The 24,034-nt window shown below is 37.6% G+C and overlaps 2 protein-coding genes across 3 annotated transcripts in view; both read left to right on the top strand.

The window, feature by feature from the left end:
- The first annotated feature begins 313 nt into the window (after positions 1-313).
- Positions 314-24,034, top strand: part of rnf145a (ring finger protein 145a) — a 40,764-nt gene continuing 17,043 nt past the window's right edge. The window contains exons 1-4 of one of the 2 annotated variants that reach the window (XM_084429904.1): positions 314-339; positions 12,423-12,690; positions 14,156-14,399; positions 22,550-22,658. In XM_084429904.1, the coding sequence (XP_084286030.1) occupies positions 14,216-14,399; positions 22,550-22,658 (293 nt within the window). In that variant the 5' untranslated portion in view covers positions 314-339; positions 12,423-12,690; positions 14,156-14,215. Of the gene's footprint in view, positions 340-9,377; positions 9,513-12,422; positions 12,691-14,155; positions 14,400-22,549; positions 22,659-24,034 lie in introns of those variants that run through there. The other variant, XM_084429903.1, reaches the window with a different exon arrangement.
- Positions 5,428-9,054, top strand: il12ba (interleukin 12Ba). Its single transcript, XM_084429905.1, has 8 exons — positions 5,428-6,389; positions 6,699-6,795; positions 6,978-7,247; positions 7,656-7,758; positions 7,845-8,023; positions 8,129-8,298; positions 8,565-8,674; positions 8,819-9,054. The coding sequence occupies exons 2-8, from the start codon at positions 6,699-6,701 to the stop codon at positions 8,877-8,879; spliced, it is 990 nt and encodes a 329-aa protein (XP_084286031.1). The 5' UTR covers positions 5,428-6,389; the 3' UTR covers positions 8,880-9,054.

Raw genomic sequence — 24,034 nt, 5'->3', positions numbered from 1 at the left:
CATGCCTTTACAAAATAGGTAGGGTGAATTTCAATTTCATGCTAACTTTAAAACCTATTTGTTCTTATTAAGCTAGTATAGGAAATACAGCACTTTTTGTCCTTATTTGTGTACAAATGTTGAGTCAGCACATCGGCTGTTATACTTCCAGGCTGACATCTGACATATTTTACATTGCTCTTGTAACTCTTTGTGTGTAGAGCAAACGGGTGAGTGATACAATGTATATATATATTTTTTTTTTACAGGCTTCCTGTTTCAGTTTACTTTCTGTTTGTGGCTGCGGTTATCACGTCGTGTCCCTGATGGATGAAGTAGTGGGATAGCAGCACCTTTAAGGTTAGAAAGATTTCAAAAGCAGGTTCTGTGCTTTTCCCTGATCTTTCTCTTCCCCTGTTTCTCCCTAATGAATAAAAACCTATACCAAAATGTCTTTAAAATAAATTAAGTATAATACAAATCCATTAATATATTTATTGATATATCGCTTGAGACATACTGATATAAATATTATAATTATACTTTATTTGAAGGACTTCTTTATTGCACAATGCACATTCCTTAATATTAAAATGTGTTTTAATATCACTATTAGGATTTAAATGCAAGATATTTAAAGTGTACCTAAAGTATCCTTGAAATAGTTCCATTTTAGCACAGTCAAATATACTTAAAGGAATAGTTCACTTAAAAATTTAAATTCTGTTATCATTTACTTACCCTCAAGTTGTTTCAAACCTGTATGAATTTCTTTGTTCTGCTGAACACAAAATAATATATTTTGAAGAATGTTGGTAACCAAACAGTATTTTTTTTTCCTACTTTTCCTACATTAATTTTGCATATGGTAATAGAAGTACACTAGAATGCAGATCTGAATTCAGCTTCTGACTGTAGAAATAAGAAGGTCAGGTCTTTACACAGAACTGGTACACTACTGCCCTCTTCTGGCTGTAATGTCGAAAATCCACAAGGGGCCTTTATGTTTTAAAGGGATACTCCACTTTAAAATGAAAATTCTGTCATCATATACTCACCCTCATGTTGTTTCAAACCTGTATGAATTTCTTTCTTCTGCTGAACAGAAAGGAAGATATTTATAAGAATGTCAGTAACCAGACAGTTTCTGGTCTCATTGACTTCCATAGTAGGACAAATATATACTATGGAAGTCAATGAGACCAGAAACTGAATATAATTCTTCTAAATATCTTCCTTTCTGTTCAGCAGAAGAAAGAAATTCATACACGTTTGAAACAACATGAGGGTGAGTATATGATGACAGAATTTTCATTTTAAAGTGGAGTATCCCTTTAAGTTAAAACATTCATGAGAGATACAAGAATAAAAAAAAAATGCAAATACACTATTTCTACTGTAAATCTACATTAACATTTTTACATAAAACCTATTAACTAATGCCAAAAGTGTCAAATGTAAAGGAGTTTCATAAAGGACAGTGTAACAGGACACTGTTGTCATCTGCTGAAGGTGACCAGAGAACTTCCCTTTCAGTGGTAAATGTGGGAAGTGAACTCACTCTCCCTCGTCTCTTCTCTCTGCTTTGTATATGTGTGATAGCACAGTTTCACTAAATAAACTATTGTGGCAGAAACTTTCAAAGGTTTAAAAGGTTTCAGGGTCAAGGGAAGTTATGTCAGCAACTCATAAAATAATGTATGGAACTAGGCCATAAATATCGGGAGACAAGGGTAGTTGTCACACGGAGAAGTTGTATTACAATTGTTTCATAATTGTATAATTGTATTGACTGAGGTTACATTGTGACAATTTACCCCATATAGGGCCCTGCTAATGAACTGAATCTTTTTCTTTGGGCAGAGATGTTGGAAATGTAGAAATAGCTTTTGTGTAGTCAAAACTATCTTTTACAGAAATTAACTTTCAAAAATGAAATTTTCACTGGAGTAAACAGTGTGACAACTAGCTGGGCTCTATACCTTAAATAGATACAGTACACGTATATTATTAAACAAACTGCTACAATATCATTCTCAACAAATACTTCATTATTTCTTCTATTTTACTATTGATACTACTGCTATTGTTATTCACCTTTATTACATCAGACAATAGTCAGAATAAACAGAAGACACTTTTTTATATCTCAAGTACAATATACTCAGTGCAGTAACTGTGATTCTGAGGTTCATCTGGTGGCATCTTCCACAAATTGTGTGTCATTGTCTTGTTCAAAGTGTTTTTTTGTTTTTTGGGGGGGCATCCATGCACAACCTGGTTAAATTCAGGCACTGTTGATGATTTAATTTCATTTGATTTAATGCTCTATTATTAAATCACAATTAAGTTACTATTTGATTAAACAACAATCCACACAATCCTCTTATCTGAATCTTATATATTGACTACTCTCTCTGCAGACACATTGGACATAGTTGTCATTGGCTAGTACATTTTTTTTCACCTGCCAGACTTTTGACATAATGTTTCTAAATAATATTCAGTGAACTGATTTGTTGAAATCAAAACAAAATTAAGTCCTAGCCAATGGGATTGCTACTTGCGCATTAGTTCCACCCACTACTGAAGCATCCAGCTGGCAGTGGTGTCTACTTGTCGGCATGAAACTGAAGTTGTGATAGTCTTTTCTTCCCTTTTGTTTTCTCCAAAGAAAAAATGTAGGGCGGGACTTGATTTTGTCTATCAGTCGATTAGATCGTTGTCATTTGCTTTTGCTGTGATCTCATGACAGGTTGTCCCACCCTTGCGCCAGTAAACACGTCACATAATAGATGTCGCTGCAAGGAAAGTTATTTTGACTAAAGTTTTCGAGGGCACATGAATTAAAATAATGATTATGTGCATGGATAAATAATTTATAATAAATACTGCAAAATTCCATAAAAAATCAGAATGGACAATTTTGAGCATGGTGACTTTTTAAGGCTTCATTTTATGCGAAGGGATACTTCACCGATTTTCCAGTTTTGTATCAGTAGAAACCCGGTAGTATTTTCGAATGACCATGCTTCCCTCCCTCATGTCCCCCTGAGACGAGAGATTTCTGTATTGTGTGTCTGGAAAAAAACTCAGATGGCACAAAAATCATAATTTTGCGTCACCGGAGGAGGCTTTTTTGGCCAGAGGCTAGAGCCTACAGCCAGTAGTAGGAGCTAGTTCTGCATGGTTTCAACCCGCCCATAGGGGGTGGGATCTCACGATAAAACGCCGTCTTTTCAGTTTCGAGTCAACTAGTAGCCTAGTTGTATCATTTCTTCCGATACTGCCCTCTGTAACCGGTAGGCGTGGCTTGGGAGTGGCCTCGTAGGGCAGCGAAGCAAGTGCATTCTGGGAATTGTTGTCTTTCATCCACTTTTTCTGGCTTTTCTCAGTCTAGAAGGCACCAACTTCTAAAATAATTTCTACTACATAAATGACCCAATTTAAATACACATTCATCTTTCCAGCGGTGAAATATCCCTTTAAATATTTAAGCAGCACTTGTAGCTGTAAAATCTGTACCTCATCCTTATTGATGTCAAACTGGTGAAAAGTTTTTAGAGCGCTGAACTCTTGAGGTTAAAAATGAATCCGAAGTGGAATTTGAAAGCCTGAATTTTTTTTTTGAGGTGATTAAAAAGTGATTAGTTGACTTAACTTAAAAACATTTAGGAAACCCATTGCCTTAAAATGATTAAGTAAATAAACTTCATGCTTAATTGAAAAAATGTAGTAACGTGGAATTGTCAAGGTCACTTAACTTATTTTTTCAACTAAGCATTACGTTTATTACTTAATAATTTTAAGGCAACGGGTTTACAATTTTGTTTTTAAGTAAGTGAACTGAACACTTTTTACAGTATACCATCCACATCCAGCATCTCAAACACAGAGCAGGAATGGCGATGGATGAAGGTCTTTTTCGCATGATGCTACGAACACAGGCACAATTCAGCACATGCCATATTGATCACAGCATAGCTTTTCTTGATCTCATAAACCAATATCAATGATAAAGACAAAGGGAATTTGGCCATAAATGGGGTTTTCCTGGTGGGGAAGTGGCTTTTTGCTCAGATATTGTAGGTCCTGTATTGTGGTAAGTGTGGAGGGGCTGTTTTTGATGTGCTCATGTTTTGTAAGAGAATGTCTCACTTCACTACTGAGCATAATGCAGACCATTAGATACAACTCTTCAAAATCAATTTCTCTATCTGTATCCCAATCCAGCATGTTGAAGGTCAGCATCATGTGTTTCTTCCCCATTGTAGTCACATGCTTCATGAAAAGGTAGAACTGAATGTCTGAGGAAGGGAAAAGAAAAGCACAACAGTTATTCGAAACATTGAAATTCCACCATATGTCCACTTATTATAGATTCATAAAAATTACATAAAAAGATTCATAGAAATTACAGATTCATGAAATCCCTAGTGAAAACTAAATATACTCAATTATATTTGAAATACATTTATTTATGCTAAGTATACTACAAATACATTTACATATTATGTACTTAATATAAATACTCTGCAATTTTACTTTTGAGACACTAAATTGATATACTTAAAGTCTGCATTATCATGACTTATTATGTCACTTATTGTCTTTTATTTTTTCCACTGATTATCTTATTGTCATATGGTTTAGCAATCATTTGGTAATATCTGTTTATAGTATGTATATTTGTTTTGTTTATATAACAGTGAGGTTTATTGTATTTGGTCTGTCTATAGTCTGTGGAGTAAGTTTTTCATTGTACTTGACAATAATAAATGACTTGACTTGTCTGCTAAATTGGAACAACTATTTTCGTACTTAATGTGCTTAAGTTATCCAGAAATAGTACTGAGGTCCAACTAAAGATAGGTACACTTTAAATATCTTGCATTTAAAGACTGATGTCATACAGTGATCATACTATCCTTACTAATAATGTATTAAAACACATTTTAGGCTTAATGTAAGGCTAAGTGTAATAAATGTGCATTTTGCAATAAAGAAGTACTCCAAATCAAATCTAATTATAATTTATATATCAGGCAAGTCTCAAGCGATATGTCAGTAAGCTAATGGATTTGTTGTACTTAGTATGAAATTGTATTTTAAATACATTTTGGTATAGGTTTTTTTTCGGGTTGTCCTCTTGTTAAAGATGAAATATGCATTAACAAGTAATTATTCTTACCGTTCAGTGTTTTTTTTTTTTTTTTCTCATGACTATCCAGAAGGCAGAAATAATCATAAATTTGATAGTGTTCATCAGTTAGAGAATGCAATAAAATTTGTTTAAATTCAAATAATGGATAAAAAAAATCCTTCACTTCATTTTTCTCTTTGGGTTGAAATAACGTCACCCTTCATTTAATACTTTTACCATGGTAATTATGTTTTAGAATTCCATATAGAATGGCTGGGTCTGAAATCATAGGACTTGCCTCACTGGACTTTGTGCTGGAAGGTACCTTACGAAACTGATTTTGGTTTGATGATCTACAACAAAATAGACCTTATATTTATTGACTACAATAATTTCTCACTATAATGACATCAAAAGTGGAAAAATTTGGTTAAAAAATACATTTACACACAACCTGACCACCAACTGCAACTTTCAGACACCATATTTATTTTTTTAACGCAACTGTCACGGAATCGAACGCGCAGAATTATGGGGAAGCATTTTTCAGCTTTCGGACACGACCACTGAGCTGAGAGTTCTTTGTTTTCTTTTCTTTTTTAAATGTAATCTAGGCATCTTATAGAACACTTTTCATGTATCATGCTGAATAGTGTCATCAGTGTTTCATGTGTAATTTCGAATCAGAACCCTTAATGCACAAATCACTAAATGACATAATCTGAGTGAAAAAGGGAATTTTTGAATTGGAAAAAACAGCAGAGCTGGGTGTAGGGATAAGCAAATCAAACACAGTAATGCAACCAGGTAAATCATCCTCTGGTTTTCAGATGAGAACTTGTGGCAAAAATTTCCAAGGTGTTTTAAAACAAATATTTGACTAAATTTCTTTCCCACCCTTTAGGCTCAGTAGTCCACACTGGAAACTAATTAGCAATTTCATGTCCTATCTTTTCCTGCCAAATATAATACAGTCCAATAAAAGCGCAATACTGTCCCTAACAGGCTTTGTTATTGTATATAAATAGACCATTATTAGAGAAGAGATAGGACTAGATAGTGAGAGGAAGTCCGAGGAAAGCTCAGGTTCTGGAGTTGCTCATTCTGTGTTTGGTTCCTCTATAACCTGCACTGGACTTTTCCTGGCCAGGGAAATTCTGCCCTCCTGACACGTTGCTTATAAGCTTGCACACTAAAACACAACAAAGCAAAGCGAGGTCAGTCTGGCTGTGGAGGTTAATCTTGTTGGATTTTTGAGTGATCAAAGGTAAGTCTCTTTTATAATCTCATTAAAAGTACCACTTAATTATTTTATTGAAATAATATATTATTTAATATTAAAATGTATAAAATATTTGTTCAGTTATTTATGGTAGCCTAAGAGTTCACCACGAGCAATAGTTTTGCTTCACAGACAAAGATCTTATATTTAAACTGACACTTTTATATATGAATAACAATAGCAGAAGTAGGATTAACCAATTTAACATGCATAACAAACAATAGGCCAAATATTCTATTACAAAATGACAAGGCAAATGACCATAGAGTAAACCTTTTCTTTTTCTACCAACAGATGATTTTTCTCTTGCTAGGTACATTGATGTTTCTCCAGTCCTCTACTGTAGGATCCATCAAAACAACTGAGAGTTATTGGACACTTAAACCAAACGGTTTGTATCTATGAATCATATCTGAAGGATTTTTTTCATTGTGTATAGTTTCTCCTAGACATTTACTTGACCCTGAAATACTCCTACTTGAGCTCTGCTTATAAACTGGATTTTAATTGTATTTGGGCTTGTTTTTATATAGTCACACCTCTAATTTTTATTTTCCAATTGTCTGTCATCAGTGCTTGTGGTGAATGTTGATTCTGGTAAAGATGTAAACATGGTACAAGTGCCACTTATCTGTGGAGAAGCCTACGAAGGGCAAAATGTTACATGGACCAAAAACGAAGTTGAAAATCTGGAGGCTCAAGGAAACAGGATCATGGTCACAGTGGAGGGGTGGAAGGGGGCCAATTACTCCTGTTTCAACAAGGATGGCTCCTACCTAAACCACACACTGGTGCTGGCTCAGTGGACCTTCAAGAAGATTATCAAGAACACTCCTGAGAAAGGTAGACCCATCATTTACATTTTGTAGCATTGTCATAATACTAAAAAAGTTTCAAACCTTCCAGAAAACCCAGTTTTCAGTGTCACATGATCTTTCGGAAATCATTCCAATATGCTGATTTGGTGTTTAAGAAACATTTCTGATTATTATCAATGTTGAAAATAGTTGTGCTGCTTACTTTTTTTGTCGAAACCATGATAAAAACAATTCAGGATTCTTTGATGAATAGTCCAAAAGAATAGCATTTATTTGAAATAGAAATCTTTTAACATTATAAATGGCTTTACTGTTACTTTTGATCAATTTAATGAGTCTTTGCTTTACATATAAGTATTAATTTAAAACACTTGATTGCAAACGATTTGTATGTTTATGTGTATTTATTTTATTTATTTAATTACCAAACAAGGTTACATCCATTGTTCAACAAATAACTATGGAGGTTCCTTCCAATGTTCCTGGACATGGGATAAGAACAGGCATGGCCATGTTGCTCATATCAAAGCCTCACGGTAAGTTTCCCAAACTTGCTCTGCCATCTGCAATGATGTGAGGAATGTGGAGATTTTTTTTTTTTGACTGTGTGATTCTGATCCAGGCTTCACGGTGGAAGCAACATCAGCTGCAGTCTGGATTCAGAAGGACAGAGCATCACATGCTTAGATCAAGACTACTGTGCTTATTCAGAGGAGGTGGACCGCATCAACCTGACCATATACTTCAGAAGTAGCTTTGTTGTAGAAACCTACAACAAAAAGTTCTACATCATGGATATCGGTGAGCGCTTAAAAATTGATAAGATGGGGCTTAGAATTTTGAAGTAATATGCCGCTCATCTGAATATGAAACAATGTTGCTGACATCTTTTTCTCCACTTTTAAGTGAGGCCTGATGTGGTGGCTATTAGCAGGATCAATAAAACATCTGTCGAAGTTGGCTATCCACACTCCTGGAACACACCATCTTCCTACTTCCCTCTCATCTTCCAAGTGAAAGAGATTCGCTGTCGGAAAGGCAAAAAATGTGACTGCTCCAAACCGAACTTGCCAAAGGTATTGTTAACTTATTTAACATGTAATAATTACTGGTTAAAAGTTTGGAATAATTACGATTTCTAATGTCTCTTATGCTCACCATTCATTTGATCAAAAATAGAGTAAAAACAGAAATATTGAAATATTATTACAATAAAAAAAAAATACCTGTTTTAATTTTTTTTTTATGGAATAAAAAATATGAGAATATTTGTTCTCACTATATATATATCATTAAAACTATTATTATTATATGTATTAATATTTGTTCTCATTGCGCTCAGACTTACCTCACACAAAGCCACCAGGTGCCAGTGAAAAAAGGGATGGCGGTGTGTGTGAGAGCGAAGGATGAATTCTGTAATTCCTCTTGGAGTGAATGGAGCCTGTACAAGTACGTGTATTTAAGATTTGTTCTATTTTTTAGCGGGAGATTAATTTGCTTTATCCCTAAAATAATTTCCTTATTGCTTTATTAATTAATGTTTTTGTTTTTCTGCACACACTGTAATACAAACTTTCTCTGTTTATTTTTTAGATTCAGAAACAAAAAAAACAAGAAGCACTGGAACCAAGAACCAAAGTTAATGATGCTATAATTGATTATGTATAATTAAATACAGCTTTATATTTTTAAATCTTTTTAACCATTATGAACAATGATTGACTCTTATTAGACTTACTTTGGTCATATACTGTATAATTAAATACAAACACATTGTATGTGTTCTTTTAATAGTTTATCTATTGTATAATAGAATGAATAACACTATCATGCCCTTAAATGAATTATTTATAACTGTAATATTGCGTTACATGTATTTATTATGATTGCAATGTTTCTGATGTCTTTACATGATTATATCAGACATAAAACATCAATATGCTCTTAATTCAGTTTGTGTTGCATGTTTAAATTCAAAAATGATTTCATGTCACGTCTCACCAGTTGTGAACTATTATGTAGTGTGTAGGTTGCTTACACACATTTGAAAGGCATGGACTTTGTTAAGGTCCTAATTATGTGCAAATGTCTTTCTTTTTCTGTAGATCACACACAGGACTGCTCAAGACAGAAATTACTGTCACAGCTCAGTGTGGAGCAAAACAAAGTGCTATTCCCCTCAGTTCAACAGAGTTACAACATCAAAGCAGAAGCACTGCTTAAATCACTGATAGTTCAAATGTTGTGTAAAAAATTAACCCTCTATCGAAGCCTGGAAAAAACACGTGTGAGTGATACTTAACCACCATGAATTGTCTCTTGTAAAAACACAAGCGCTGGGTTTTTGGAAATGATACAATTTGTGATTCATTTTGAGGAACTTACCCAAACAATTTTGCCATTCATTCTCACAGCAGATCAGCCGTGACTGAAACTCTGCTAATTACCAAAATTAGCAATCAGTTTTAAATGAGGTGAATGAAAATAAACGAATCATTACAATTATTACAGATAATATTTTAAAAAGAGCCAAAACCTTGTCTGTATTTATTCTTGATTTATACAAGTTGGTTTCTTAACATCTTACGAAAGCCACAGTCCCTCCTTATCAGAGTTTTTTCAAGGCAAGTGTGACATTTAAACGGATAAAAAACATTTCCTCAACATCATTATGAGAGTGAAGAGGGTACAGATTGCTGACCTACTTATGAAGTATAGAGACTAAAAGAGAATATTGGCTCACTCCCTCTGGGACATGTGGTCTTGCTAGTAGGCTGATAGAAACATTCACATGCTCACAATTCAATGATTTACAGTCGATATGCAGCAGACACACTGTCTGTGGCTATAATAAAAGGTTATAAAATGTGTTCTTTCATATTTTGTCTTATAATGGACAGACTAAAAATAGTGTGTTAATTTTATGAAAATACACAGGTCTGGAATATCTATAGTGAATCTTACTCAGCAGTGATTTAGCAAATGAGCTTTCACTAAACGTACAAATGGGACTGTGTTTTTGATGTGGTCCAGGACCTGTACAGTTTTTGAGACTTGTCAGTTGAAACTATTGTTTTTGGTTATCTTGACACAAGGCTGCTTTATGGACTGCTGTTGTGGGTGAACATGTGATTGTATTTTACAATTGAATGGACATTTACTGTATATTCCATGTGTGCTACATCATACTCTGTAGATGATGCTTAATCATATGTTTATACCGAAGGGAAGTACATGTCAACATGAGTAAATAAATGAGCCAGATGTGGTTTCACCACAAGAGGAGAAATTACTAGGGGTTTGGAGATGATAATTCCCCATAAAGCGTGATTAAGGTCATCAGTTTTAAACCACATGCTTTGTTGTGTCTGAGTGTGAAAGCAGAGGCTGTCACACTCTGGATAGACGTGATAATCCACAAAAAATGCTTGATGCAGAGGAACGATGAAAACCCATTTATTACACACATGGAAAATACAGGTAAACACCACAATGAAACACGAGACAATGTTCAGAGGGACAGAGGGTTTAAATACATAAAGGTAACAAGAGACTAAGTGAAGGAAAGGTGTATGTGATTAGTTCACTTGGTGACAAACAAAGGTTTCTATGGAAACTAACAAGATTACAATGGAGATAGTGTAACAGGAACTCAACCAAGGCAAACAAAGAACAAATATAAAAAAAGGAATATGTAAAAAAAAAGTCATGAAGACTTTCAGATGCCCCTGAAACTGACACAAAAAATCCAGGAGGGTTTTCCAACAGGGGAAAGGATGGAGGGCCAGGCCTGTGTGGTGGAAGTGGGCCTAAAGACCAAGGTGGCGCTGACAGTTCAGGGAGCCAAGGCTGGGCTGGCAGTGACCAGGTTGGAACCGGCAGAGTAGGAGAACCCCAAGGCGGAGCAGGCAGAGCTGAAAACAACCAAAGGGGGGCTGAAGGTACAGGAGTCCACCAGGGCAGAGCAGAAGACCACCATAGTAGAGAAGACTAAACAGAAGACCCCCACGGTGGAGCAGGCGGAGTAGAGGACCACTCTGACGGGAGCCTGGAACATCACAGTGCTGTCGGTGCTGGATATTACGGCAACACTGAAACATAGAGCACTGAGGGATTCACTGCCTCAATGGCTGTAACAAGGAGCTCAAAATTGGCTTCTGTGACCATGACTCAAAGAGCTCAAAGAGTTCATCTGCCTCAGTGGCTGTAACGGAGGGAACAGGGAACAATGGGAGTTCATAACCAGCCTCTGTGATCGTGACTGGGCAGTCAAAGGGTTCATATTCGGCCTCCTTGGCTGTGACAGGGCAGACAGAGAGTTCATATTCACCCTCCTTGGATGTAACAAGGCAGACAGAGAGCCGTTGGGGAAACTTGAGGTGCGTGGGTCATGACATGTGGAGACTCTGGCGTGACGGCCATGACGTGACGAGACTCTGGCGTGGTGGCCATGACTTGACGAGACTCTGGCGTGGCGGCCATGACTTGACGAGACTCTGGCGTGGCGGCCATGACGTGACGAGACTCTGGCGTGGCGGCCATGACTTGACGAGACTCTGGCGTGGTCGGCGGCCATGACGTGACGAGACTCTGGCGTGGCGGCCATGACTTGACGAGACTCTGGCCTGGTCGGCGGCCATGACGTGATGAGACTCTGACGTGGTGGCCGTAACTAAATAAATACTAAATAACCAGGAACTGAACAAATTGGCACAACAAGACAAAAATATAAAAGTCCTTGAAACAGAGATACAAGGAATCGTGACAGAGACACTAGGCCTAATTCACTTTTCTTCTTTTTTAAAATCTTGCAACTGGGGTGGGGACACTTTATTTCCGTACTTCACAACCCACCACAAAGACTCCATTTAAAATTAAACAGCAGACTCCTGTAATTGTTTTAATTAATTTTATTATAAATAAATATTAATATCTAAAAGTATATTTAATAAATAAAAATATTCTTTTTAACTAAACGAAAATTATTATTATTAAATCTAATCAAGTGAGAGATATTAATGTGAAGAGGCAGCATTACAGATAAAGTCCAATATATTTTTTATTATTATTCACAGCCCGTGATCTGGTTATAGCGCTCTTAATCTTTATAGCACAGTTGGCATTTTGAATGAGTCGTCTGGTCTGACTCCTTATCATTTCACCTATCCACCCCCTCTCTTCTTTCTTTTTCTTTCAGTCTTCAACGTGTGCCCTCATGATGCCACGGCGCTCGCTAATCCGCTCTCCACGGCGCACATGCTCAGTACCGATCACTGTGGCAATCTGTAATGGCTGCGGGATGATGTGATACGAGTCCCGGTGCCGCGCCGCGTCTCTTCGGTAGGAATGCTATTCCCTGAGACCGCCAACCACTCCATTCATTCCTCCGTCAACATGGTTGACATCCGACAGAAGAATAAAGGTCGGACATCGTAGGCGAGAGCACTTGCGAGAGTCATATTCGTGTAAGTTGAATGATATTTTTGGCTCTGTAAATTGTGGTTCATTGAGCTGGGGTCTGTCAGTGTTTGTTATCTGAGGTCACAACGGTTCAGCAGCATCTCTAGAGAGAAGGCACATAAATAGCCGCGTGCTGCATATAGCTGTATTCAAATATTATACATAACGTGTGATTAAAGGCAACGATAGAGGTATTTGTTTACAAGTCTATCATTTTATTAAAAACGTTTAACACCGGTTATCAACGTGCTAAAGCAGCAGCATCGAGCCTTTGTACAAATAACATAAACACATAAGATCCTCACGCTTGTTGTTCTTATTTACGTTGATAGGACGAAAAAATAAGTAATTTTTGCAGAGGAGCTTATTTAATCCTGCAACAGGCTCGTTGTGCGATCAGCCAGTTTCATACAATGAAATTTCAATGAGCTCGGGGTTACTATAGTTCATTTCGAGTTAATACTGGTTCTAGCACTAGAATAGCCTATACATTAGCAGGGCTTGGGGTCTTATAAAATTGGAGTCTTATAAAAAGTTACTTTTGATAAGGATTGACCCCACCCAAAGGAAGTCCAAACAACAAGTTCTTAAAAGTATATTATTTTTTACAGACAAATAGGCCTATACATTTGAAATGTCTCAGTAACCATAAAAGGTCATAGATATGACAAAAGTTAGACTACTCTATGTAACACTCGTTAACAGAAATGCATTCGCCTACGAGGTAACCATAATAACAGTATAGGCTGCCAGTGTTTCATTAATTATCCGTCTGCACAAAACAAACATATAGGCTACTCTATTGATCACTTTATTATATTTAGGCCTAGGCTATTGCATATGTGTATCTCAAAAAGACGTTTTATTTGTGACCATTTTTAGTGCAAAAACACAACAGATTTCGAAGTTACTTTACAAAAGAAGTTACAAAAATGTACTCCTCTCCCAAAAGTTGCACTCAGTGTGCTAAGTACTGTATACCTGTACTTAGCACACTGAGTGCAAAACAGATGCTTTGTATTTGCCATTATGTAACTATTTCCCTATATGGACGAGGTTACTGCTTACAGTGTTATGGGGAACTTTGACAATCAAGTTATTTGCTAACACATTATTTGCTAGGTTGTGGTATACAATGCAGCATATTAGATTGTTTAAAGCTCCGGCTTGTAACGTGTTTGTGTGAATTGTAATAGCAGGCAGCCCAAAGGAAACAAACAGGTTATGTAATAACCTGTGTTTGACTCTGTCCATTTTATATTTAATCTGTCTAATTATAGCCTGCATACAATCTTTTTGTATTTTTTGCTGTGTTTCGTTGATACACGTAATAAATAATTTTGGTCTTGTTTTCAGAGCTTCTCTTGTGCTTAGAGCTTGTCTTGAGACAGAAAACATCTTTTGTTAATGACTTACAGTCATGAACGTTTATTTCTCTGTGTCTGTTTCTGTCTACCTCTCTCTTATCAGAGCAGTGCTGGTGTGTGATAGTGCCAGTGAATTGCGTGTGGTTGGCGGTAGTCAGGAGTGATGGCTGTGAAGGAGCGGGTGGAGGCGGTGCTGAATGTGGGCCTGCGGGTCCCCAGTATCATGTTGCTAGAGGTGCTGTACCGCTGGGATGTCAGCTCCTTCTTCCAGAAGATCCAGAGAAGCAGCCTCAACAACAACCCCCTCTTCCAGTACAAATACCTGGCCCTCTACCTTCACTATGTGGGTGAGTAACAAGCCTATTTTTATGCGATAATATTTGGGGTATACCATGGCAGACCTGCTAACCTGTATGCATTTTGCGTAGCGGATACGCATTTTGCATAGCGGATACGCATTTTGACCTCAAAGTACGCTGGTACGATTTGTCACTCTAAACTACGCAAAAACCTGGTGACTCCTCTGTGCACTCGCATTCCTCAAATCAAGCAACAGCAAAAGAAGAAGAGTTCGACTAATCATAGCGCTGGGGTCATTCCCCAAATAGCAAGCGGGGATGATTGACAGATGCGTAAGGCCTATCATTAAAATGAGACTGAAAATCGACACCAATATAGAATCCCGCTCGATCCCCCTTCCACTCCCGCGGCCCGCCGTCTGACTGATTTCATAAGCGAGGACAGTACAGTAGTCACGATTCTAACTCCTGAAGGTAAACGGCCTCGGGTGGATGTGGAAAGTTGAAATATTGTATTGAATTAACTTAATCCTCTGGATTCGATGATCACATGGGAGTGATCGCATGGATTATCTTAAAATACTCTGTTATTCATGGTCACTCAGATAAGAGGAAGACATCATTCAGCCATGCAAATTATAAAATGCTCAAGTAATGCTGAACAATAAATCGAAATAAATTTGAAATCGCTATGGCTTAGTGATTATGAAAGTGCTGTGATTTGTGGATTACTGATAAGTGCGAGTCTGGAGAAACAGGCGTTTATTTATTCATTCTCAGTGTTGAGAAACGTAGCCTGCATGTGTTACGTTATTGTGTTAATAATAACTAAAGTACCTAATTATCTTACATATGAACCACATATGAATGTAGCTTGAAACGGATTTGTAAAGATCGCATGTGATTTTTAACCGTTCACACTATCTAAATCTGATCGGATTCCAATCAGATTTGCATAAAAATTGAATTTGGACTGACCTTAGATGTTTTTGTACGATCTGCTTACGGCCTACCAGGGTTAGGCACATTTTCTTCCAAAAATCTTACGTTTCCCTACGAATTCATATAAAATGACCACCTTGTAAAATAGTTGTTTTCTCATGAGTTTGGGATTGGCTAAAGCATAACAATGCTGTTATAGAAGATAAAGTGTGGTTTGTTATAGTTGAGGACAGTCAAGCAGTCTATGAAGATTCTTTGCAATTGGAAGAGGAGAGAAACAAATTGTTCTAGAGGTCAGACAGGGGGTCTGTTCATCGCATTGAGAGTTTTTGCTCCAGATTTCCACTCATTTGAATAATGGTGGCACAAGCAGCAAGATGATTGAGTGGAGCGTGGGAAAGACTGAAATGTACTGTCCAAAAGCCTTGCATGCAAAAGAAAAATCACCAGAAAATAAATAAATAAAATCTATTCAAACCTTTTTCTCAATGTTATTTACCCTGTGGTCCTAGTGCTGACAATGGTGGAGTCAGGTCACCACAGGTCTCTCAGACAGCCCCCTGTACTGAGCTTTGAAAAGACTCAGTGGAGCGTGGCATCATCTGCTGCACATCCCAACAGACACAGATCATGAGTTATTCACAGGGCTCGTGCTGTGTTGATGTGTGTGATTTGAAACCGTTTTTGTTGTGAATGACTTCATTTCCCCCTCCTTCTCAATTGTCTGTTTGTTTTTCTATCTGAATGGGTTTCTGACTTCTGGAGCATGCTTTATTTATTTTATTTTTTTAGGTTTCAGCTCATTTGGTCTTGTTTCTAAGAGACTTAAGTACAACTTCACCCAAGTAACCCCATGTTGGTTTATAAACTTTAATTAAAGCTGCAGACTCCAGGAAAGCTGGTGTTTGTATAGTACCTAAAGGAACAAACCCTAATGACCCTGATTTGTCTTGTATGTGTGGTCATGCGCTTTGCCCATGTGGTTGTTATTTACCCTGGAGAGGAGGCTTTTGAGGTTACATGCGGATATGTTCGTACAATAAGAATGGCAGCTTCTGGTAATAGCTTTAGAACACAGAACACCACCCAGCAAATTGCAAAGCACAAAACAATGCGCCATACTGTACATCCAGTTTACAGAATGAAAAGTAATTGTTTGAATGAATGCACTGTGAAATTTGGGTTAGGGTGATATAACTGATATAAAAAAATAATATAATATTTGTTTTACATATGACATTTTATCAAAACTGCATTTTGCTTATTGACGTTAGAAATCTTTTGTCCTTCATATCAGTCATTTGGTCCAAAACAACATTAAAAGACAAGCAGAAAAAAAAAAGAAAACAGAAAATTATATCATAGAAAGAATGTCATGTGGTATGACTCTGCAAAAACATAATATGTATGAATTATTCATGATATCTGTAAAAATATATATACTATTTAATTTGTTAAAAGCAAATTTATATTTAAACTTTAAACCTTTCTTAAAACTAGTATACCATTTTTGGTAGCCCTTTATAGTAAGGTCTCATTTGTTAACATTAGTTAAGGCATTAACTAACATTATAACAAACAATGAGCAATATATTCTTACAGCATTTATTAACTTTTGTTATTGTTAGTTAATAAAAATGTTTGGGTTCTTGTTAGATAACAGTGCATTAACTAACGAAAAAGTTAGTTGAAATTAAGATAATTAAATTCTGTACAATTATTGTTTATTGTTAGGTTCATATTAACAAATGAAACCTTATTGTAAAGTGTTGCCACATGTTTAAACATTTTATAACATACGAAACCAAAATAAATGCAGAGTACATTTTTAAAAATGTTGCACGTTTTAAACTTGATTTGCTAAATTGTTTTCCTTCAAAAAAAAATTCATTTTTTCCTCTTATAAATGTCATTCACTCTTTTATTAAACACAACAAGTCAGTGTGACGCTCTTTCCAAAATAACTGACTGAGAATACCCACATATACAGTAGGTTGAATGTATTCAGAATAATAAATTTATCATTTAAAACTAACAGACATTATTTGTTTTTCTCAGTTATGATGCTCACAAAGTGGCAGAAAACAAATGACTTAATTTTGCACATTTCTGCAGTGCGCCATATTAGCGCATTGATGCTCTGACATTAGCCATTGTTTAGAAGCAATGATGACATCCTGGCTGAAAAATCCAGCATAAACCAGCATGAATTCCAGCTGTACTGATGGACCAGTCATGCTGTTTTCAATCAAAATTGAGCTGGTGCCTGTCCACCAGTACTTTGCTTCCCACGCTGGTCCCTGCATGCGAAACATAACTTATGCTGGTGACCAGCAATGCTGGATTTTTCAGCAGGAATTTCAAAGCTACCACTAGCAGAGCCCTTACTAGTGTTCTGTTTAATAGAGATTCAGCAGCTTTTGTTCTTGGCTGCAGCTTTGTTCTGCAGTGCAACTTGTCCAATGTCGATGGTTACCCTCAGAACCCCCTGCTGAATGTTGGACAGAGTCCAAGTACAGAAGCTCCCACAGGTGAAAAGTATTGCTGTCAGGAGAAACTTTGGACTTCTTTAATCTCAGGCTTGCTGGGTTTGTATTAATGTTGAGAAAAACCACCTGGCCCTGAGAAGCTCCTGTGAATTTTACACTGATGAAGCAGAAAAAATAGTCCTGTCCTGTCTGTTGGAACACTTCAATTTTAAAATATGACACTGCAGGCACATTAAAACTAATAGAGATGGCCTTGCCTAACACCAGGAGCTGACATTTCTGCAGAACAGCTCTATTCTTTCTTCAAACAGTTAAGATCCATATATTCTATCATTATATTGAGGAAATATAATGTATTTGTGGCCTCCCTGACACACACACGAGTTTGGTCTGGCTGAAGGCACTATAGCAAAGAGGTCATGGACATGGAGAACATCTACTGTCAGCAAGATCACAGGCACTTTCCATCTTTACTACCTATGGATAATATGAGCTGTCTTTCAACATTTTATCCAGCCACAAAGCTGGCCAATTCCTCTGCTCTCTGACTTGGCAAGAGCTTCCTCATATTTCAGCGTTAACTTTATTCCCAGGTAATTGCATTGGTCCAAGCTAGCGTGCCAGCATACTCCGCATTAATCAATACTGAGATAAACTTTGTGCCTTCCTGCCAGTAGAACGTTTCCACTGTTTTGTGTTTCTCCTGTGTTCTAGACAGTGGGATATGGCACATGTTTTCATATTTGTGAATGGCAGAAGTGAACTGGAGGAACGGGTGAGAGGATGAGTGCTGAATGTCAGACAAACAGTTACGCAACAAGAGGGATCAAGAGGGTTTGGCAGTGGCGTAATGAAGGCCTAATCTGTGCATGGCAAAAGCCTTAATCTCCTGCCTCATCCTGTCTACACACACTCATTTGAACATACACACTCGGTGGAACACGCACACTGACGTCAACGTGAGCCACTTAATGTCAGAGTGGAGGTTGAATGATGTACTACAGTACTCGTGGTCATTATGACATGATACTAAATGTGTTCATTTAAATTTCATTTAAAAAGCACCTTTTTTTTATTTTTTTATATTGCATCATCAGAGGCATTTTATAAGATAAATGTCTAATGGAAACATTCCAATAATAAATTATGATATTTCCAATAATAAGTTTTATGTTGAATTTGTATTAGCCAATTTTTTCCCATTCTAGATCCTCCAATTGATTTTTCTCACTGATGGCCATAACATACTGTAGGCTCAAAATAGCATTTAAGGTGAGTGAATCACCAAGGATTCTAGATGAAACGAGCTGAAACTTCTTGCAAAAGAATATGGTTTGCAACATTCTTCTAAGTCCAACTACCTAGACATTTCAAATCCAAATCCATTTGTCCTGTTGTCTAAAGCAGCACAACACTGTATCGCTGATTATTATGGGTTCTATGTGCTTTTGACATGACACTTGAAGGCTGTAAAACCTTACAGGTTACAACAATGCCATTAGACAAGACTGTGTATAATTTCCATAGCCACGACTCTTTATGTTTCTTTCAGCTTCCTAGCACAGCTGTCAGACTTTAATAATATATAAACTGTTATAGCTAAACAAACTAGATTTTTAAGATAAAGCCTTCGGATTTTATTTTATTTTTATCCATTCTTCTAGTTTGCTGGTTGGCTGCTGTTTGTGATAAACTACCTAATTAAAATTTGAATAACATTACCATTGCATTTGTTTAACACTCATAACTCATAAGTATAATTTCATTTCACATCCGTAGTGAATTAATTTAGTCACTCAACCGATTCATTCGAAAACAAAACAATTCATTAATTTAGGAATTAAACATGTAACTTTCTATGTTAGTGTGTCTTCTAATCGTTCACTCAAATGATTTGTTCAAACACACTGATTCATACATGAACGGCAATAATGTTGCTTGGGAAACACAGAGCTATTTTTGTTGCCGGTCCAAAAATAGACAAAGGAGTTGTCAATATTGTGATTACAATGTAAGTTACTATGTAACTTTTATAAAAGCTAAATCACACTCGAAATGGTGTTGGTTAGAATGCCAGCATTAATGATTGTCTACACTCACCTAAAGGATTATTAGGAAGGAACACCATACTAATACTGTGTTTGACCCCCTTTCGCCTTCAGAACTGCCTTAATTCTACGTGGCATTGATTCAACAAGGTGCTGAAAGCATTCTTTAGAAATGTTGGCCCATATTGATAGGATAGCATCTTGCAGTTGATGGAGATTTGTGGGATGCACATCCAGGGCACGAAGCTCCCGTTCCACCACATCCCAAAGATGCTCTATTGGGTTGAGATCTGGTGACTGTGGGGGCCATTTTAGTACAGTGAACTCATTGTCATGTTCAAGAAACCAATCTGAAATGATTCGAGCTTTGTGACATGGTGCATTATCCTGCTGGTAGTAGCCATCAGAGGATAGGTACATGGTGGTCATAAAGGGATGGACATGGTCAGAAACAATGCTCAGGTAGGCCGTGGCATTTAAACGATGCCCAATTGGCACTAAGGGGCTTACAGTGTGCCAAGAAAACATCCCCCACACCATTACAACACCACCACCAGCCTGCACAGTGGTAACAAGGCATGATGGATCCATGTTCTCATTCTGTTTACGCCAAATTCTGACTCTACCATCTGAATGTCTCAACAGAAATCGAGACTCATCAGACCAGGCAACATTTTTCCAATCTTCAGCTGTCCAATTTTGGTGAGCTCGTGCAAATTGTAGCCTCTTTTTCCTATTTGTAGTGGAGATGAGTGGTACCCGGTGGGGTCTTCTGCTGTTGTAGCCCATCCGCCTCAAGGTTGAGCGTGTTGTGGCTTCACAAATGCTTTGCTGCATACCTCGGTTGTAACGAGTGGTTATTTCAGTCAAAGTTGCTCTTCTATCAGCTTGAATCAGTCGGCCCATTCTCCTCTGACCTCTAGCATCAACAAGGCATTTTCGCCCACAGGACTGCCACATACTGGGTGTTTTTCCCTTTTCACACCATTCTTTGTAAACCCTAGAAATGGTTGTGCATGTAAAATCCCAGTAACTGAGCAGATTGTGAAATACTCAGACCGGCCCGTCTGCCACCAACAACCATGCCACGCTCAAAATTGCTTAAATCACCTTTCTTTCCCATTCTGACATTCAGTTTGGAGTTCAGGAGATTGTCTTGACCAGGACCACACCCCTAAATGCATTGAAGCAACTAGGGTTGTGCCGATGGACGATATCATCGTCCATCGTGATGGCTGACCGACATCACGATGGTGAGCCACCATCGTGATGCCACGCCCCCCACCCTGTCAGAACAGCCCAGTCTCACGGCAGTTCGTGTTCGTGTGTACACCAGTGGTTGGGAACCTGGCTCTTAGGCAAAAATCATGTGGCTCGCAAGGTCTCTCACCCTTTACCAACGAACGATAAAAAAATTAAGACGTGCGTGTTCAGTGCTGTTCGCGAGTGTCACGAGTCACCACAGCAATCAACTAACCGCTTACGTTTCTGTGGTAACCTAACAGCTCCTGCACTGGGATTCAAGCAGCCGCTGCTTGTTTAAGGTGATGGCGAAAATCATTTTAGAACAGCACCGAAAATGTAAAAGTAGGCTATATAAACTTTAATATATCCTTTTATTGAAACGGGTGCTTTACTGTTCAAAGAGACATTTCGAAACATTTCACCCGCTGGCCGCTGGTACTTTCACTTTTGCCGCAGAGACCCTTTATGTCCTATAATGTGTCGTATTGTTGATAATCCGCGCAGATTTCAGTTGACGATTCTGTTTAAAGTTATTAATAATAAAACATGAATGAATGAGAAAGAAAAGAGCAGGATGTGCTTTATATTGAAAATAAATATTAAAAGCGCGATAAGTCGCGAAAGAGAACTGAATTGTACTGACAGGATGCTGTGCGCGCGCTCCGAGCGCAACACGGACAAGAATATAGTCTTTGTCTTCGGTTGCGAGCCTAAACAGCCAAATAAACACATAAATATTTCAAAATGCCAAGCCGAGTATTCCCGTGGCGTAAACACAGTAGAAGTGTACTCTCTCTCTCTTCGTGATGGTCAGCCCCCCCCCCCCCCCCCCCCCCCCCCCCCCCGACGATATCATCGTCCATCGCGATGTTTTACTGTAAACATCGTCAACTGCCAATTTAGGGGACATCGCCCAACCCTACTAGCAACTGCCATGTGATTGGTTGATTAGATAATTGCATTAATGAGAAATTGAACAGGTGTTCCTAATAATCCTTTAGGTGAGTGTATATATTAATAATATGGGCTACATTTGCTAGAATCCATCAGACTGGCAAAAGATCCGACTTGAATTATTAAAATTCTGAATAACCATGTTTATTTTCGAAACTGGAAACTGAACGCCATTTGCTAAAAAAAAAATATATATTTTAATATTGCATGTTATTTCACATGCTATTTAAATAGCAGGTAGTATATACAGTAGTGTATTCTGCTCACGAACCAGTATGCTAGTATTCTGAACATAGCCAGAGACTCTTTATGCAGGTGTGACTATCAATGAACTGGATATCCAGATTCGGTCAGTGTGCTCTGGCTGTGCGAGTTCCTTTGACAGCCTGAATGAATGGACTCTCTCTGCCGATCTGAGGGATATTGAGAGAGATGTGCCCTCAGAGCCCTCTGTGTGCTTGACAGCATCCTCACATAGCGTTCTAACAGCAGTCTCATTCTTTATCCCTCTCTCTTTCAGGTTACATTCTGAGTCTGGTTCTGCTCACGCTGCCCCGACAGCACCTGGTGCAGCTCTACCTGTATGTGCTCACTGCTCTGCTGCTGTTCGCAGGTCATCAGATCTCAAGGTGAGAGTTCAGGACTTCAGTATAGATAGATAGACAGAAAAAGCTGCTTTCTACCAGAACAACCCCGCTTTCCAGAAAGATTCTGTTTTGTATGGTCAATAATGGTCATACTGGGATCATTGAAGATGAAAATGAATATTTTAATTTTGCTGTTACCATTGCCAATTGCATTGGGGACCAGGACCAAGTCCAAGCCTATTCACGTCTGCCCCCCAAGACCATACCAAATTAATAATATAATAAATAAAAATTCTATAATTTTATTTAATGTTATATTATATTACCTTCTAAGGTTTTGGAGTTGGTAAGATTTTTAAATGTCTCTTATGCTGCCCATTACTGTATTTATTTGATCAAATACAGTGAAAACAGTAATATTGTGACTGTAGCAACTGTTTTCTTAATATTATCAATGCTTGTGCTGCTTAATATTTTTGTGAAAACTGTGAAAACATTTTTTTCAGGAGTCTTTGATGAAAAGATCAAAAGAACAGTGTTTATTTGAAATATTTTATAACATTATAAATGTGTTTTTTTTTTTTCTGTCCCTTTTGATCAATTATATGTGTTAAATGTGTCCCTGCTAAATAAAAGTATTATAAAATCTTACTGACCCCAAACTTTTGAACAGTATTACTGTGCAGTATTAGTGTGCGATATGACGATTTTTGATCGTGGACGATTAAAATGTCTCCACGATCTGCTTTTGAAGAAATATCGTAGTATCGTGCATTCTATCAGTTGCTGTTCTGGCGCCTCTGTCCCAACATATTGAACAACGCGACGTATATTCACACGCAGCGGCATGGGACACTGCAGTTCACAAAAGTTCATAATTTGCATGTGCTTTAATGCCTTGTCGGTTAAAAATGTAATTCGCGTGCTGATGCGCTGTTCTAACGTGTGCGTTTCTCAGCGCGTGAAGCTCACATGCACTAAAAGCCTGTCTACCAGCGCCTGGATACTGGACTAAGTTATCTTTTGAGTCTTATTGTGCTTATACTGTCAAATACACACAAGGTTTACATAAACAAAGTCGTTTATGTCTAAAGTAAAAGCAAACTTGAGAAAATTGAGAGAAAATCTGCTTGTCAAATGCATGTATATTAGATGCGTTGTGCGCAACTCTTAAAGGTTGTATCAGTGATTTCAGGCCCCAAAAAAAATGTATCACATTCATCTAATCTTTCCTAACGAAACCTCACAACACCCTCCCCCTGTCGGTGATTGGTTGGAACACTATTTGTTTTGGTTTTGAGTGGTTGGTGAAACCAATTGTTTTTGTGTGCAGATCTCAGAGCCTAGGCTGCCTACAGAGACGCGTTTTTTTGACGGCATGCTTATGGGGCGGGCAGCTAACGGATCGTTAGGAAAGA

This window comes from Rutilus rutilus (assembly GCF_951802725.1).
Source record: "Rutilus rutilus genome assembly, chromosome: 14".
NCBI classification, from domain to species: Eukaryota; Metazoa; Chordata; class Actinopteri; order Cypriniformes; family Leuciscidae; genus Rutilus; species Rutilus rutilus.
This window is presented reverse-complemented; position numbering and strand designations above follow the sequence as displayed.